General features: G+C 36.6%; 1 protein-coding gene across 2 annotated transcripts; it reads right to left on the minus strand.

Moving 5' to 3' along the window:
- Positions 1–1,111: 1,111 nt before the first annotated feature.
- LOC135679085 (lysophospholipid acyltransferase LPEAT2-like) lies at positions 1,112–15,971 on the minus strand. Of its 2 annotated transcripts, XM_065192491.1 has the most exons (14): positions 15,465–15,971; positions 12,673–12,853; positions 12,473–12,532; positions 12,022–12,185; positions 11,882–11,945; positions 9,591–9,659; positions 8,943–9,038; positions 7,962–8,006; positions 6,604–6,674; positions 5,491–5,557; positions 4,105–4,155; positions 1,663–1,773; positions 1,539–1,586; positions 1,112–1,434 (listed from the first exon to the last, which is right to left on the minus strand). In XM_065192491.1, exons 1-14 carry the CDS (start codon positions 15,881–15,883, stop codon positions 1,297–1,299), a joined length of 1,584 nt encoding a protein of 527 aa, XP_065048563.1. In that variant the 5' UTR covers positions 15,884–15,971; the 3' UTR covers positions 1,112–1,296. The 2 variants fall into 2 exon arrangements, with proteins under 2 accessions (XP_065048563.1, XP_065048564.1); XM_065192492.1 differs by lacking the exon at positions 7,962–8,006.
- Positions 15,972–17,397: the final 1,426 nt, after the last annotated feature.

Below are 17,397 nucleotides of genomic sequence, written 5' to 3' on the forward strand. Positions count from 1 at the left end.
CACTAAAGATGTGTGAAAGTATATAGGACTTAAATTATCCATATAAGGAGCATTGGACATGAGAGACATACAAGGGCATAAGAGGCATGTCGATTTGAACTACCCATGTAGCAAAGGTGCCGAGAATATAAGAGATGTGCAATGATGTCGAGGCATATCAACATCAACTATCTATGCATAAAACGCCAGATGTAACAAACGTGCGAGGGCATTGAGGCATGTCAACTTAAACTACTAATTTAGATGTAATGATTATAATAGACACAAATGTATAGGAGACGCACAAAGGCATCAAAACATGTTAACTTGAACTGCCTATGCATAATGTAGGAATTATACAAGGGCATCAACGCATACAAGTTAAACCGATCTTATAGGATTGTTAGGCATACAAGATCCATGAAAACATCAAGAGGTGCAAGCTTAAACTAGTCGTCTAGCGATTGTTGGAAGCAAGAAACACATGAAGGCATTCAGACATGCCCCTTATAGCGACTCGTGTAGGTATTGTCAAACGTGCATGTGAAAGCATCTAGGTATACTAACTTGAACTATTTGTATTGTGAAAATCAAATACAAAAGATGTACTAAAATCGTTAGAACATCCTGACTTGAATCTCCCATGTTAGGAGCATGGGGCGTTGAAGATGTGTGATGGCACTAAAGAGTGTCAATTTGAACTACCCATACAAAAAGCATTTGATATGAGAAATTAAAAATGTATTAAGAAATATAAACTTCAACTAATTTGCATGAAAACTCAAACGTAAGAGGAGACTAAGAGACATATTAGAGGATCCAAAATATACCAACTTCAATTGTACTATTAGGAGCATTCACCACATTCTAACTTAGACTAGAAGCATTAGATGCAAGAGCACTTAAGGTGTCAAGACATACAAACTTGAATTGTAAAGCATTAAAAGATAATGTGCCAAGCTTTGCTTAAAAATACTATAAAAGATCGCAAAGAGTTATGGTGATACCTCGTAAAAGAAAATCAAAAATGAAAAATAAATGCATTGTTATGTCAAATACAATCTATGAATGCTCTTTTGGGAACGATATTGAAACAAGTTCCAAGGTCCATGGATTACATATACCTCCAAAGTGGAAAAGCATAATCTTGCACCATTTATATCATTGTTTTTCACCATTCAATATAAGGAAAAAATACAATTGAATGGTCGGCTGCCAATCCGCTGAAAGTGGTTCTTCAATAATCAATACGATATGCAAGTACTAATAAGTGGTTAATATAAGCTTCTACATTTGCTGAATGAATATAGTATGCAGTTATAGTGTGTCCAATTGGTCATCAAACTTCACATTTGCAGCAAAAAGCGCGATAAGCAGTGGATGCTTCTGTAGGCAATCCATGAAATCATCTCTGCTGACAATCCCATCACTATCAGCATCAAACAGCTGACAAAGCTGCAGGAGGAATGATTACAGTGAGCGCTGGTATTAGGAGGTGACGATAACAGAAACAATGTAATTCTAAGGTGTAATAGGACTAGGGTAAAACCAAAACGTACAGTTTCACTGATTGCGCCGTGCACTATCGACTGGTTGATATGACCCATCTACATCAGTGGTACAACCAAATTATCGTAGTGAGAGCGAAATCCAGAAAGCATGGAAATGGTTGTGGTTGGTTACCTTTCCAACAGAGATGTGGCCTGTCAGATTATCACTGAATTTTGCGAAAGCTGTCTCACAAGCAGTCATAAATGTAGGCTGTTTTTTGATCTGTGCTGACCCAGACAAAAACTGCAGATGAACCATCAATGAACGTAAGAATTTAGGAGTAACGACGACTGCAACTATGTAAAGTTTGTGAAGTATCAAGAGAGCTCACGTGTATAACATACATTAACAGTAGTGATATTGATTATTATCACGAGGAAAATGAACATATAAAATATGATAGATTATACTATGATTCATCTTATCGTTCTATACCAATATATCGATCGAAATATCATAGATAATCTATGAACAGAGTGTTCGATATACTATGTGTCTGTTTATATTTTTCGATTTTATTCATATTTTATATAATATGTAAAAAATTTATAGTAGGTTTGATAACCTTATTTTGATGGGTTTTATAATCATTTCAATCTTGTAAATGTAGATTGTGAGCAATCATTGGACTGAAATAAAATTGTCTAAAAACAAACTATCCAAATATCCATTTGTGAAGGTTTTCTAACTCTATAAAGTAGTGCAAAGTGTCAACCAATATAGCACCTAGGAGCTACTCATGTGGCACATGACTAGATAAACTTTTATAGTAGTATCTATGGTTAGTTCACTGTTTTGTTCCGTAGTAATATCATGTGAGTACTTGTGACGATTTATGATCGTGACGAATCACCTTATACCTTTTGTCTGCAATCGTTCAAAGCTTATGAAATCCAATGATTTAAAAGCGCTAGGCGCTCTGAAATATTAAAATATAATAATATAATATAATTAAAAATATATAATTAATTAAATAAAAAAATATAATATTAAATTAAAAATATTGTTAATAGTATATTACTTAAGTTAGAGGGGGAGAAAAAAATTATTCTCTGAAATATTAAAATATAAAAAATATATAATATAATTTAAATATAATTATTTAAATTAAAAATATAATATTAAATTTAAAATATACCGTTAACAGTATATTACTTAAAGTTAGAAGGGGAGGGGAGAAAAAAAATGTTAACAGCAATAGAGGGAGATAGCAACAGTCGCAGAGGATTAGTTTAAGATAGTTACGACAACGCTGCAAACAACAACGGTAGCGACAGAAATTGTGGACAATAATAGTGGCAAGGAGGGAAGCTACGGACAGAAGCAATGACAGTGACGAAACATGCGGGCAGAAATAGCGGCAATGGCAGAAGCTGCAAACAATAGCGACGATAGCGATGAAAGCTACGGACAACAACAGCGATAGCGACAGAAGCTTCAGAGGGAGTTCGTCGGTGGCAGAGGACCTGCGATCCTCTCCCTCGATAGTGAAAGGAAGCGATAGTAGAAGGAAGCTACAAGGGTTGTTGGACTCATCCATTGACAATAGAGGAAGGCTCGGTCCGCTGCATTTGCGACGAAGGTAGCGACAGAAAGTGTCAGCAGTGAAGGCAGAAGCAGCAAGAGGGTTACTCGGGGTCACGCAGACCTAAAGCGTGGTTTTGAGGTAAGAAATTACGAACCGAACTAGCCTTAAACCGGTTCAGTTCGCGTAATAGAATCATGCGCTTGCTTGAAATGCCCAATGTGTGCGTTTGGGCAAGCGTAGGCGACGCCTCATTGAAGCGCATCGCTTGGTGCACACACGAGGCGCTCGGGCCTTGCCTCGCCTTGCCCGAGCACTTAGGCAAACGCCCAAGTGCCTATTTAAATCACTGACGAAATCTATGTTTGTAATTTGCATTGCCTATCAAGTGTTAGTTGAAATGACTTTGTTTTATCCTGAGTTAAATACTTCCTCTAACTTGTCTTTTACTTTATAGGTCTTTAAGGAACTATAAGAAGTTTCAGAAAGGTTGATCCTTTACAGATCGATATGCAAGGGTGTCGCACGACTTAGACAAAACAAACTAAGTCCATAACAGATTGTTGGCTTGATACATACCAAATCATACCAATGTATCAATATATGATACGATGAGATATACTGACAAACTGATATATATACCATCTATATAGATCCCCTATCGAATTGATATGTATTATCTGTATCGAATAATACATCGTGATACGATGAACCTTAGACCACCGTTAATGTGACAGGATGGTTGGTATTTGATAAGGTGTTTTCACGGGTCAAACAGTTTACACTCAAAATAAATCAACCTATGTACACGCCTCACCTGTGTTCCTATACTACTACGAGTACTGGTTAACAATGCCAGTCCTTGGGTGCTTAGACAATGAACTTACTAGAAATATGCACAAAAGATACTGAATACCAAGTCACTTACCAGTAACATTATTTATCAATGAGAATCAAGTAATAAACTCAAAATTATAAGACAGATTTTAGTTCAACAGTTTACATCATCCAAGACTAAAATCAAACACGTGAAAAATACACAATAATACCTGACGAAATGTTATTGACCCCTTCTTTTCCAAGTCCAGATAGCCAAATATCTGACGAGGAGGAAATCTAACCTTTAGCTATGCATGAAAGGATCTTGGCACAAATATTTATAGAAAATCTTCATATTCTACAGATTGCAGGTTCCTCAACCAAAATATGGACCGAAATATTAGAACATCCGAGTATATATATTACATACAATTAGGAGTCACCAGTTTTCTGCTGTAAGTCCATACATATTATCAGGTTTAAGAAAAAATCGTTTTCTCATACACTTGCATTAATATGATGATACAAATCTCAATCCCCTAAAATGTCTATGCATATGTACATGCATGTCATATTCCTTTCCCATGAGAATGCATCACTTCCCGAAACAGAAGCTTTGAATTTGTGATTATAGCCCCATGATGATGCTTCAACAAATTTGATCTCAAACTAAATTAATAAGTTATAGATTTCCTTCAAAATACAACATGCATCATTCTTTCAAGTACTTAAATGAAGATGTGAAAGAAATCATAGAAAAACCTCCTTGACCTTGCAGAACCAGGGCACTTCATTATAATCTGCTTGTCACTGAATAAAGGACTTTAATGTACATTATGATTTTCTTAGTGGGAGAAAACAAACCAGAGCTGCTGTTGGCATCCTTTGCAAGATTTCAGGATGGAAACTTGATGATGGTAATAAGTGCTCTCATATCAGATTGACATGGGTTGATTCATATGAGTGTCAGTATGGTGCGATGACAAGGCGTGATACAGTAATGATATGCAAACGTTAAATCTAGTTACAATTTGGCAACATGGCATGGTCACAATTCCTTAGTACCTATGGTTTGATAACAAATGTTCTGAGAAGTCTCTAGAAACCTAACAATATAGAGTACATATTTTTGCAATCGTACAAATGTGTATATAGTTGATATTATACATGTGAAGAGTTTGTAGTAACTTCAACACCATATCTGCATGTGATAAAGCATTAGTTTCCTGACCAATCATTTCAATGTTCATTAAGAATCTCGAGCTATGCTTTCTAGAAAAACAACTTCAATAAAGCATTGATACCTAACATCATTTATTACACAAGTTATACACAAACAAGAAGACATTCTAACAGTCAATAGAAAAGGTATCAACTGCTAAGTTTCCTCGTATACAGTATCAAGCACGAGATATAACAATATGTAGCAGGACTTATTTTAGACCCTAGCTGGATTCATAGTTACCTAACAATGTTAAATTTTACTATAGGTTAGGATCAGTTAAGCACTACAAGGTCCACAAAAAAGATCAACTTTCTAGAGACTGATAGGAAAATCACGTTAAAAGTTTATTCTTTCATAAGATGGAAAAATAAGCATGAGATGTATGACCAACCTTTTCACATAGAGGACTCCACCCCAACCCATAAGCAGTCAAAAAACCATGAATTTGAACATGTCCACTGCCACCACCATATTACAAGATCACATAAAAATTGTCATCCTTAAACTCAAAAAGCATAGTTGGATCTAATAATAACAATCAAGAAAATTATGCAAGCTTTCAAAAACAAGTTAAAGCATCATGATTTCCTGCAGGGAATGCAAAACCAATCAGTTCGGTAAGGTTCAACCGATATTTACCAGTCCTACCGCCAAACAGATGTGGATTGCCCTTATTTTGGGCAGTCCAGTTCAGTTATATATATAACACTTCGTTGCCCAATTGCATCGCCACTGCTCATCGCCATATGACCCAGTACTTCATCTCCTCTTTCTCCGCAGGAGGTCAATCTCCTCTTTCTCCACCACCTCCTGCCCTTTGCACACACCTCCCCAAACCGCTACACCCCCTCTCTCTCTTCCTCTCTCTCCTCACCCATTCCCAAATTGCCCCATGATATATACCAGTATATCAACACATGATATGTTGGTACAGGTCGAAGTACCAACATATATTACACCAGTGATACTCGGGTCTACCAACACATGATACACCAATATGGCTCAGGCTTATACTTGTCCAAGCCAAGACTGATATGGGTCTGATACCTGAGATTGCAATCTTTAGTTATTGAATATATATGTCAAAAATAATAATAAGATTTTAGACAATCTCATAGCAGTATGAATTTATCAATTTAAACTTAGCACATGGGTGTCCTTTGATCTATCAAGTCACAAATCCTTAAAGCCTCAGCCATATCCACTAATGTCCTAGCATGGAATTTTTGATTGGTTGTCATTACAAAAAAAATAACGAATGCAAGGTTCTGAGTTCCATGGCACAAGTGGTATGCAGGTAACATGTCAGCTCGGTACGCCAACACCTGGCATGGGCTCTAAGACAGGCCAACACTATATCACATGACCTTGGCATACCACAGAATTTGTTCCACTGCAGTTGTCCCATGATTTCATGGTATACATTATGTGACATGGGCCAGTATGTGTAATCCATGAAGTATTCTTATTCAAACATGCAATTTGAGATTTGTCTGAGACTTACTTGGAATCTGGGTTCATAGCAAGAAACTGATCCAAAAGTAACACAGCCTCAGATGAGCTTATGTTAAACGACTGCAAATGAAAATAGTAGTAGAATTAAGAAAAAGACCATAAAATAGACAATGAAAAAGCAAAACACTCCATTTTCAGATAAATTAGTGTATGGATCACTGCCTCTAAAAGCATAGTGAACACTACAATAGATTTTGAGTCAGCAAAAGCTAGTAAGTATGATGTCTGAAATATAAGATACAAGAAATAATGATGATGTCAACTAAAAATTGAAAAATAGTTGAATTTATTTTGTAACTGAAAAAATGCAGACATCCCAATGTCATTCACAACAAGTCCCTAAATTTAGTTATTTATCTGGCTAAATAAAATTTTCCACAAGTTTCAGAAATTTAAGATATTACGAAAATCATCTTCTTGGCATTACATGTGGTTGCATTGCTTTGTGTTCCTATAGCTGCAGGAAAGACTAAATAGGAAAAGAATTCATGCCATACTATGTAAAGAAAGATTATGAATTAGGTGATATTAGGTCATTTACTCGTTATTAGGTTTTGACAGTTAACAGAGTATGACCAACCTTTTCACATGAGATTTTAGGTGATATTGGTGCTCTCTCCCTCTCGAAGAGGTTTTAGGTGAAAATATTTCCAAAGGTGGTACCTAAAAACTTGACATAGGTAATTCTCTTGGTGAAAGTAATGACCCCATCCATTATTTTTTCTCAAAAAAAATATTATAATAGTCACTGCAATTCTTGGTTTGCATGAAACATTATGATCAACTTCAGCTAGTCATCAATGTGTTAAAATTAGTCACATATAGCTATATAGGATATCTCAAACAAGTCAATTTTTAGTCATTAGAAGCCATCAGCTCTGGGAGAAAGATGTTCCATGGAAAATCCATCATTATATTTCGCAACTTCAGTTTGTTTGGGCAGACAGGTTTCTGTTCACTATTACTTTTCTATAAATTATAAAAGACTTGATGGATGAAAAGTAGATATTTCATCATCAAAAGTTAAAGGGTAGTTGCACTGTCATGGAGACACAAGACTCAATTTAGAGGTAAGTGACGCTGTTCACCAATGTGGATTTAAATTTTATTAGGATCAGATTCAAAAGAATCATTATCTTTGTTTCTCCAATTTGGATAAAGTGAAAGAAAATCCAAAATCGAAAACTTCAAAAATTATTAATTATTACAAAGACAAGGAAGAAAAGAAAACAACTGATGGCTTCATATGTTGGTTGTTCTCCACTAAACTGCATCACGTAAAGTTCCAACTACAATGCCAACAAATGATGTAAAATGTAGATTATATATTGCAGATTGATAACTTACATTCTCAACCCATGCCATTTCTACCATATAATTTGAGCCTCTCTCCTATGAACAAAGATTGAAGCTATAAGAAAAAAATATGACATAAAAAGAGCCAATAAAAGGTTGCATACAAAGATACGGAATATTTATAAATCACATACACACACTTAAGCAACAACTAGAAAAATGATATACTCTATCAACTCCCACTTTTTCCTCAAGAGAACGCAACACATATTTTATGGGAATGATAGATATGGCTGTCATATATTGTGTATGCATCATGTACCACAAAAAATGCAAAATAGAAAGTTTGATGGTTTGGATTTGAAAGTTGAAAATATGTCAAACTTGCTAATGCAAGTGTATCAATATGTGCAGTAAAATGTATCTTATAGAATAACAAGAATGTTAATGCATAAGAAACAATGTGTTATTAAGGTAATAAGCACCGACACAAGTAAGCTTTAAAAATTACTTTCAAAAAAATACTTGAGGAAATTAGGATACATAATAAAAAGCAAAGCATATGATCTGGTGCAACATCTGCCAGCCAAACACAGTCCAACTGTGTTCCAGTTGGGCTTGGGAAGAATGCAAATCAAACTTCAAATATGGCAAGTTTAGGTTAAGATCTTAAGAAAATTTCACACTTACCTAGTTCACATATGCCATATTTCCCATGTGTGTGCCACTATATAGGAAGCGAAGCACAAATTAAGCATGGGCATTCCATATCGAGTGTCTAGGTGTATTGCCAGTATCTACCAAGTTTAAAAGAAAAAACTGGAATAGAAAAACACCACTACAAGACCTGTACCATCTTGTGCCAAGCATACCAACTGGTTTACTCTGGTCCATGTACCAATGAGTTGTCGGACTGATAGAAACCATCTGTACCATATATCATGGTATTGCAAACCATGATATACACTATGAACAGGAGAAATAAACAAAAAAGAATGTCTGTTGCTCCATAAAATAAGCAGTTATCTTCACCTTTGTAAGTTCGGTTGCTCTTGCAGAAAGCATCATGTCACCAAAGGAATGAGATGTCTGTAGAACATTAAGTGCATTTGTCATAGCATAGCTAGTCTGCAAAAAAAAAGGCCAAGAACAGCATGTTAACTTTAGTCTTTATCATGATAACTGCTACAATTCAAACGATAAATGTTTATAAGGTGCATGACATGTATATAGTATTGGTAATTGATTGGACTGGTCATAGTATGATCATGTCTGATCGGTATTTTAGTCCTTACAGCTAATCTAAACCTATTAATCTCGTATTTCGTTCCATGTGCTTTGACATGCCATCCAAATTTGATACCCCTGCTTGCAATACCATAGCAAAATCCTCATCCTTGTTTGACTATGTTGCTCCAAGTTTTGCCATGACCAATCATAAGCTCGTTTAAACTTTCAAAATTATATATCCTTTTTCACTCCAATATATCAGCAATCATGATAAGAAAAAAGATATTTTAGCACCAAAGGGGAAATATTATTCTAGACACGAACATCAATTAACGAAGCACATTACTAATTTGTTTAACTTCTGAACTGACAAACTGTAAATTCCATTTTGGAAAAAAATATAACATATAAGATGCAGCATGTCACCACAGATTCATTGAACATACTCACCCTCTCTGCAAAATGAACTGTGTTTTGTTGTTTGCTCTCACCTGGAAAGACTACAGGAAGGTATTCCACCTGTTAAGCAAAAAGTGGCACTCTTAATACAAAATTTTACCAATTAAGCAGATTCACTGACTATTAATATGAAATCATAAAAATCCTCTTCTGTTTACGTGAAGACAGGATTTGGCTTAATACTACACTGCATGCATGCATTTATGTAAAAATTTATATGCAATAACAGAAGTAAACTACTTTTTTCTTGGAAACAACAATCAGTGAAGCTACTAGAACTTAAAGAGCAATACAGAATCAGATTCATGACCGTAGATGTTGCTAAGAAGTACAAACTAAAAATTAAGTTATTCACAAAAAATACCAGGAAATCCATGTTAATAAATAATAAAAGCAAGGATTTTAAATCCTGATCAGATACTGGTTTCGACAGACTGTTGTACCTATAAATCACGTGGTAAAATGACTTGCACTGCCAGTATGATTATATAAAATAATAAAATAAATAAAATGTTGGTACACACTGGTACTGAAGCTATATGCACTGACTGTTACTAACCTTATTATTTAAGTATAGCTACTCATATTCTAGAATCAGAAAATTGGTGCCATCAAAATCTTTACAATGAAATAATAAGCAAGAACAGTTCACTTGGGAAAAAATTCCAACATCATCAAAACTGTACCCAAACACAACCTATACGTCATAATACATAAAACATTTTTTTATCTATGACATTTTTTTCATACGAATCAGCAACATGCCAAGTTATTCCATGAAGAACTGAACATTGGATCTGTACCAAGTAATAGTCTCAGCCCAGATAAGGTACCAATAATCTTCCAAACTGAATGTCATACTGTTACTTTTGAGTAGAGAGGCAAATTGTCATCATCACTAATATACTGATCCTGATTCTGGACAAGAACAAGATCAAATGGTGAAAAAAGTCTCGTTAACTACAAATGGTTGTGCATCGGCCACATCTAGAGAGTTGGTTTGTTATAATGATAAGTCTCTTCCCTGAACAATCCCATGATTCCCACCTCCTCCCAATATCCCCCAGATGACAGAGTATTTGCAAGCATCTCAATCTCCCTACTCAAATGTTTCACATCGCCATTAGGGCATTCCTTTAAATACCGAGATAACCCTTGCGGTGCCCAAGGTTGCACATACTAGAGACAACAATTCAATCTGCAACAGGAGCATCATTTTAGCCCACATGAAAGATCTTGCACAGGTGCTTTGGTATGACATAATAGCTCAACTGACCAGATAGCCTATAATGTGTATAATATGGCCCAAAAGCCCAAACTGTTAGTATTAGACCACTAAGTCTATAAATAAAAATCCAACACTTCTGAAATTGTGGCCTAACACATGCCAAAATGGCACATCTTATGCACACCGAGATGATGTGCTCAAGTTTTCATGCAGAGATGCAAAGAAAGATCTCGACCGTATGTGGTAAGGGGATCAAGCATTACAAGGCAGGATTATGATAAATCCCAAGCAGTCCTGTACCAGAAATAAAAACAACATGAACAATGTACAAGTTGTTACCAACTGAAAAAGTTTTAGGGAAGCTTTGGGAAAAAGTTTCAATTGAATTTAACCTTGGATCATAAAAACTATATTTAATTGAACTTTCATCATGGAAGTGACAAGCAAAGAGTTACTCACGTGACATCAGAATATGGCTTACTGCACATGGCACATAAGTCATGGGACCAAGAACTGAAGGTAAAAAAGAGGTGGATCGACGACTCCTAAACCAGGATTGAAATCTGACTCAAATGACAGTTTTCTTGGCTCAACTAGCCTACTAGACCAAGAACAATTATGTATGAAGCCTTGTTCAGAGTTAATTTTTATCACAGACATTCTCATAAGATTTTTATATATCTCGTAAAATCTTAATTCTGATCTTGCCCTTCTTGTTATTGCTTCATTTTCATCCTAGACATAGCTACAATTCATGGACATGTCTTTTTTGGATTATAAAAAAAACTAACACTACAACAAACTTAGCTTACACAATGTAAAATCTTTTCTTGATGGAGTAGGAAGATTTACCAGATTTTCTAGTTCCGAAAGCAATGTGTAACATGAAACTTAGAAAGTTCTATTTACTTGAGCAATTATCACCATTAACAAATAATATTAAAGAAGAAATGAGAACTTTAGGAAGTGGGAAAACTGGGTTACAGAACCACCAGGGCAATCTGACTATTGTCAAATGTGGAAATCATGACACGTATATGAGGGCAAAACATACCTCCATGAAGTTGTGAAACTGTGTGAACATTCTAAACATGAGCTTCAGCAAATTAATGTTTCCCCTAAAACAAGTAACATCATCAGATGTATCAGGACAAAGAACATTAATAAGAGAAATGTCTCATGTAAAATTCTCACCAAGATTGGTCAAAATGTATGTACGGGTATCGAACAACCACCGGTTGGATTGGGAAGCCTGGAATGAATGCACCAAGCCGAAATGAAATGAGGAATCTCCCATTTGTAGTGGTCCCCTCAGGAAATAGCATAATACGCGGAAAGTCATTGGAAGAAGCCTTTCTCTGAATTCATGTCCTAGAAAGCATATTTCTGTATCAAATAGATAAAATATAGATTTTGTTTTGTGTTCATTTATAAGGCAAGCTCTTAAGGTTCAGGTTTCTTTCCATCAACTAACTGAAATGAAAGATATACAGTCAATGGCACATCTTATGCCGAACCAAAACAAGAAAGGTGGCGTAAGTAAAGCCCAATAGAACTAATATCTTGATAAAAAGTATGATTGCAGAAGAAAAAAACTTGAGGAAAGAAATGATAGCATCAATCATAAGTTCCAAAGCCTTTATACCTTTATTTCATGAATTGCGAGCTTTCTCGACTGTTGTGAGAACCTATCAACATATATAACCTATGAAACATAGATGAAACATGTTAACATCAAAAGTTCCAATTGAAGTGCATTCTCCCTTAATATAAAAAAGAATAAAAATCAGATAAATAAAGCAACATAATAAGAAAGACTTCCGGCCAAAAAAGATGAGCGTCCACCTGCATTGCTCTAACAATGGTTCCAACGAAGGGTAATGCATCATGTGACTCTGAAGCAACCATAGTTGGAAATAGTTCATAGAAAAAGAATATTGGCTCAATGTATGAGACATGATTACAAACAACTATAGGTGCAATGTCCCTTGAAGCAGGCCTTCCTTTTCTTTTAATCCAATGATATCTGATGGAAGAGCAACCATACAAACAGGTATTTGTAAGTATAAAAACAATCATTTATATGCATACAGTCAGTATATAACATTAGGTTAGATCTTTTCTCGTGCTTTTAAGAATTGATTCAAAAGCAGGACAACCCCCACACAAACATTTCTTTGCAAAAAAGCCAAAGCCTTATAAAGAAATACACAAGTACAAAACTGACGAGAAATGAATAAAGAAAAGATGAACAACCACTAATCTAACAGAAGATACATCAGATATGGATTATAGTTATCAGGAGTCTGAACATTCCTCTAGGAAGGGCTAAGCAACCAAATGCATCCAATTTATTCATGATCATTATCCTAAGTGCTTGAAATCAAATTGCAGCAGAGTCGTTTGCATTCAGTGAGGTTAAAAACTTATATCTGCATCTGGGAATATTAATGTTAGAGGTTCAACTGCAAGCAATGCAGAACTTAACAGAGTTTAACACAGCCTTAAGCAAGCCTTGGGCATGTCTTCAATTGTTACTCAATTAAGCTTGAGTTGACAGTTCATCAACTTAAGATGGTTGGATTTGTGTATCTATACTGGGTGAGCCAACTTATCAAACTCTGCCTCGTTTGTGTACTTTGTAAACGTAACTTGATGCCTTGATAGACAATCTTGCACCCACTTTCCTTGAGCTCCTCTTTTTCTCTCTTGGGCATGCAACACACACAGCGTTGTCATCAATACTCCTATGGCACCTGCCACTACTAAAAAATGATGACTCCTTACCCTCTTGTCCAAAGCCTCTTCCTCTTTCCCTTTGATTTTGTTCCTCTTCTCTGTATAGTGAGTGCCCTTCCCAACTATAAGGCAATGGTTTTAATTTGTCAAGAAACTTCATTATACTCAACCTGGCCAAATATACTCAACTTGATCCCAGCTTTAATTGTTGTACTTAGCTAAGTTTGGGTTAATGTTATAAGAATTTTCCAGTATATCGATCAGATCCAGCTTCATAATGGACGCATTTGCTCAGGTTCTTGGATCAACCATAATTCAATCCCAATTTACCTATTTGCACCCCAAAATCGTATAACTTAGCATTTTTTTAACACACACACACACAAATATATATAAGAGTTGCTCGAATTCCCACAAAAGGAAACACATATGACATACTTCTACCTCTTCCTCAAAGAGTAATCAAGTTTTATTTGTGAACACCTAAAAAACTGAACAGATGATAAAATAAAACTAAAATGACATGCAAAGCATCATCCATCCATTACTACAACCATACTCTTATTTCCTACCACAATAGTAGACAGAATACATCGGTTTTAAAAGATAAAAGAACCTGGTATTCACCACTCAAATCTTAATTGCATTTCCTACCACAATACGAGAAGCAGTATTTAAGCTTTAAAAATTAAAGTGATCAGAAACAAAAAAGAACAAACGAAGCCTGATCATATGCTGCTAAAGTCTTGTTATTATTACTTTTGGTAGTTTCACGTTGACCTTGGTTTGTAAGCTGTTGTTCCACCTTTAGAACAAAGATGTTTCTTCAGAAAGGTATACCCATAATATATTTCAACAAATAGTTATGATCCAAAAGAGACACTTTGCATGACCAGTTTGTCATTCATAGAGGAAACATAAAAGGATGCATGGAGAAGCTACAAGACTCGGAAAAGTATGATTAGAGAAAGACTGAGGAATTAAACCATCACAACAGACATCCTAGTTAGCAAGCTGACATTAAAGCAAATAGGATATATTGATATGACCCAAGCTGACATTAAACCAGCAACCAATCACTTAGGCCTTTTTTTGCAGAATAGTTACAGAAAAATTGATATGCCAAAGGTAACTCAATGAATTTACAAATAATGGACATTTTGTTAGCATTGTTCGCATCGGAAATGATGTGATTCAAAATAGTTCTATCAGTTTGTGCCCATGAGCTAAAAATTGCTTTAAATCAATCACAACCAGAAGACCCAACCAAGGCTTGCAACTATACTAAACCCTTGTCTTTGTCAGAAATGTATGCGTTTTTATGGTAAATATTTTGTCGAACTAAACCTGCATCATATTTGTTAAAACAATTTCCTTTTCTGATAGTTTTTCTTTTTGGTAAGTCCGTTTTTACACCTTTAGCATCAAGAACCAAAAATCATATTGGTTACCATATGCATCCAAAATCAAGAACCAAGATACCATATGCACTCGACTATTACCATCAAGAACCATCAACCAAAAAACCCTATTGTACTCGGACTACACAAACGATACTTTCTCCAGATCTCAACCAAAATATCCTAATGCACTCGACCATTAGCATCAAGAACCAAGAACCAAGAAACCCTATGGTACTTGACTACACAAATGATACTTTCTCGAAATCTCAACCAAGAAACTCTGATGGACTCGACTATTAGCATCAAGAACCAAGAGACCCTACTGTACTCGACTACTTAAGTGCTACATCCCCAGATCTTATCTAGCTCGTGTATGCAACTAAACCCAAACCCGCCCGTACCATCCTCGCAGATAAAAATACCACGATTTTCCTAACACGCGTCTACTCAGATTAGAATTGTAAAGAAAAGAAAACACAAATCTATCAAGATTACCCGAAGGAGAAGAGGATGAAACGGGCGCAGAGCCTGGTGACACACATGACGCGGGACCGCCACCGCGACATTGGTCTCTCCTTATCCTTCCACCCGTAGAGTGCCACCACCGTCGTCACGTATCCCACAGCGATCGCGATCCCTAAGAGCACGAGTCGGGCGGCGGCGATCGGCAGGCAGAAGACCGTCTTGCACCATTCGTAAAGCCCGGCGATGTGGGGTGTGTGGTTGCGGAATGGGTCCACGGGGCTCATCTGGGGCAGGACAAGAGGCGTCGCGCCCAAGAACTCGAAAGGGTTCTCCGGCGGCGGCCCCGCCGCCTCGCTTCCTCGATCGAGGAAGCGATTGAGGTCGAGGGCCAACTCGGGAGGGCCGACGTCAAGCAGGGGCGCAGTGATGTCGCCGTTGGCATGCACCATGGGAGGAAGAGAGGAAGGATCTCGAGGTGGAGAGGGAGATGGCCGATGTGCGGTAGAGGCGGTGCGGTGAGGAAGGACGCGATGTCGACGAGCACCAAAATATACGTTGTTTGCCCTGGGGGCCACGGCGACGGCGTATCGTAGACCCGTGTTCCCTGCATCGTCCGAGACAGGCGAGCTGCGGTCTGGGATGCGGACATCGGATCGGACGCGTGGTTTGATGTTCCCTTTGTCCGACAAAACATAAAAACAACGTTTCCACCCAATCCCTAAGACGCCAGGGACGGGAGCATGCAGGAAAATCCTGTATCCTGCTTCTGGAAACCAGAGGATCCTTCGACGTACCGCGTCCGTTATTTTGAATGCCCACGTACTTGACGGTCAGATCTGAGCCGCAACGTTATATGTTTAAAATATGAGACGGTCAAAGTTGGGATAACATTAGTACTTTTCGCACCCGTCAAGTCTCAACTGAACACGTTTCCGTGTGACGATTGATTGTTTAAAAGGGACCCTCAGGGTCCCACTGTTTATACTCTGCCTGTGATTTTGGGGCCGAACGGTGACGTGCTGCTCCGTAATTTAGGATTTCGGATTCGTGCGAACTTTAAATAATATATTTTTTACATAGCTAGTCTATTTAAAAAAAAAATTTAAATAATATATTTTTATAAAAAAAAATCAGCCTATCTATTCATCGATTGTCTCCTTTATTTCCGGTTAGCCCAACTAGTCATCACCTCATTGTCCTCGTCAAAAATCCAATAACCTACGACAATAATACTCGTTCAAAATCAATAAAAAAATAATCTCATCCAAAGGGATAATTAACCTTGTCCTCATCAAAACCCAGTAGCCTACGACAACAATCTCTCATATCTATTGAGGTGAGGTTTGAGAACCAAACTTCGGAGTAACGAGGGTGTTTTGATCAATATAGCAATTCAAGGGACTTAAATGGGACAGATGAGGATGCGGAATGAGAATTTGGTGACTATAAAAGGTCTTTAGCAAAAAACTATGCTATATATATATATATATATATATATATATATATATAATTGGGTTTTTATATGTGACGTGTCCACGGCGAATGCGACCGAGCGTTGATTTATGTGCTCGGTGGCAAATTTATGATTTGAATTCCACGTTGTTGAATGTGATGCTACATAGATGCAAGAGTCGGTGAAGCAACTTTTAACATAAAAGATCAAACAAGGTTATTATAAATATTATCCTTCACATTTGAAAATATTCACACCTGGAATAGGTGTTTGGGTCCACCAATACAAGATGGAGAACGTATTAAGTCAGGCATTATTATTAGATTATTTGATGTGAGACTAAATAGGGAATTTTTTATCCCAATCATAGTCGCATAGAACGGAAATTGGTATTTTGGTCAACAATTGTAGCCAAAGTTGCTTCATGATTTGAGACGCTACTTATTCCATCGGAACAGTTGACTCAGCCCATTGTAGTAAGTTGGGAACGTTTCCAATGTACCGAATTTC

This window comes from Musa acuminata, chromosome BXJ1-7 (genome assembly GCF_036884655.1).
Source record: "Musa acuminata AAA Group cultivar baxijiao chromosome BXJ1-7, Cavendish_Baxijiao_AAA, whole genome shotgun sequence".
NCBI lineage: Eukaryota > Viridiplantae > Streptophyta > Magnoliopsida > Zingiberales > Musaceae > Musa > Musa acuminata.

Excerpts from the sequence above, each read along its gene's own strand:
- LOC135679085 (XM_065192491.1), bottom strand. The coding sequence starts at position 15,883 with ATGGTGCATGCCAACGGCGACATCACTGCGCCCCTGCTTGACGTCGGC. Across the intron at positions 9,039-9,590 it reads CAGTTCATTTTGCAGAGAGG|ACTAGCTATGCTATGACAAA; the intron begins GTGAGTATGTTC and ends TTTTTTTTGCAG. Across the intron at positions 1,774-4,104 it reads GGTCAATAACATTTCGTCAG|TTTTTGTCTGGGTCAGCACA; the intron begins GTATTATTGTGT and ends GTTCATCTGCAG.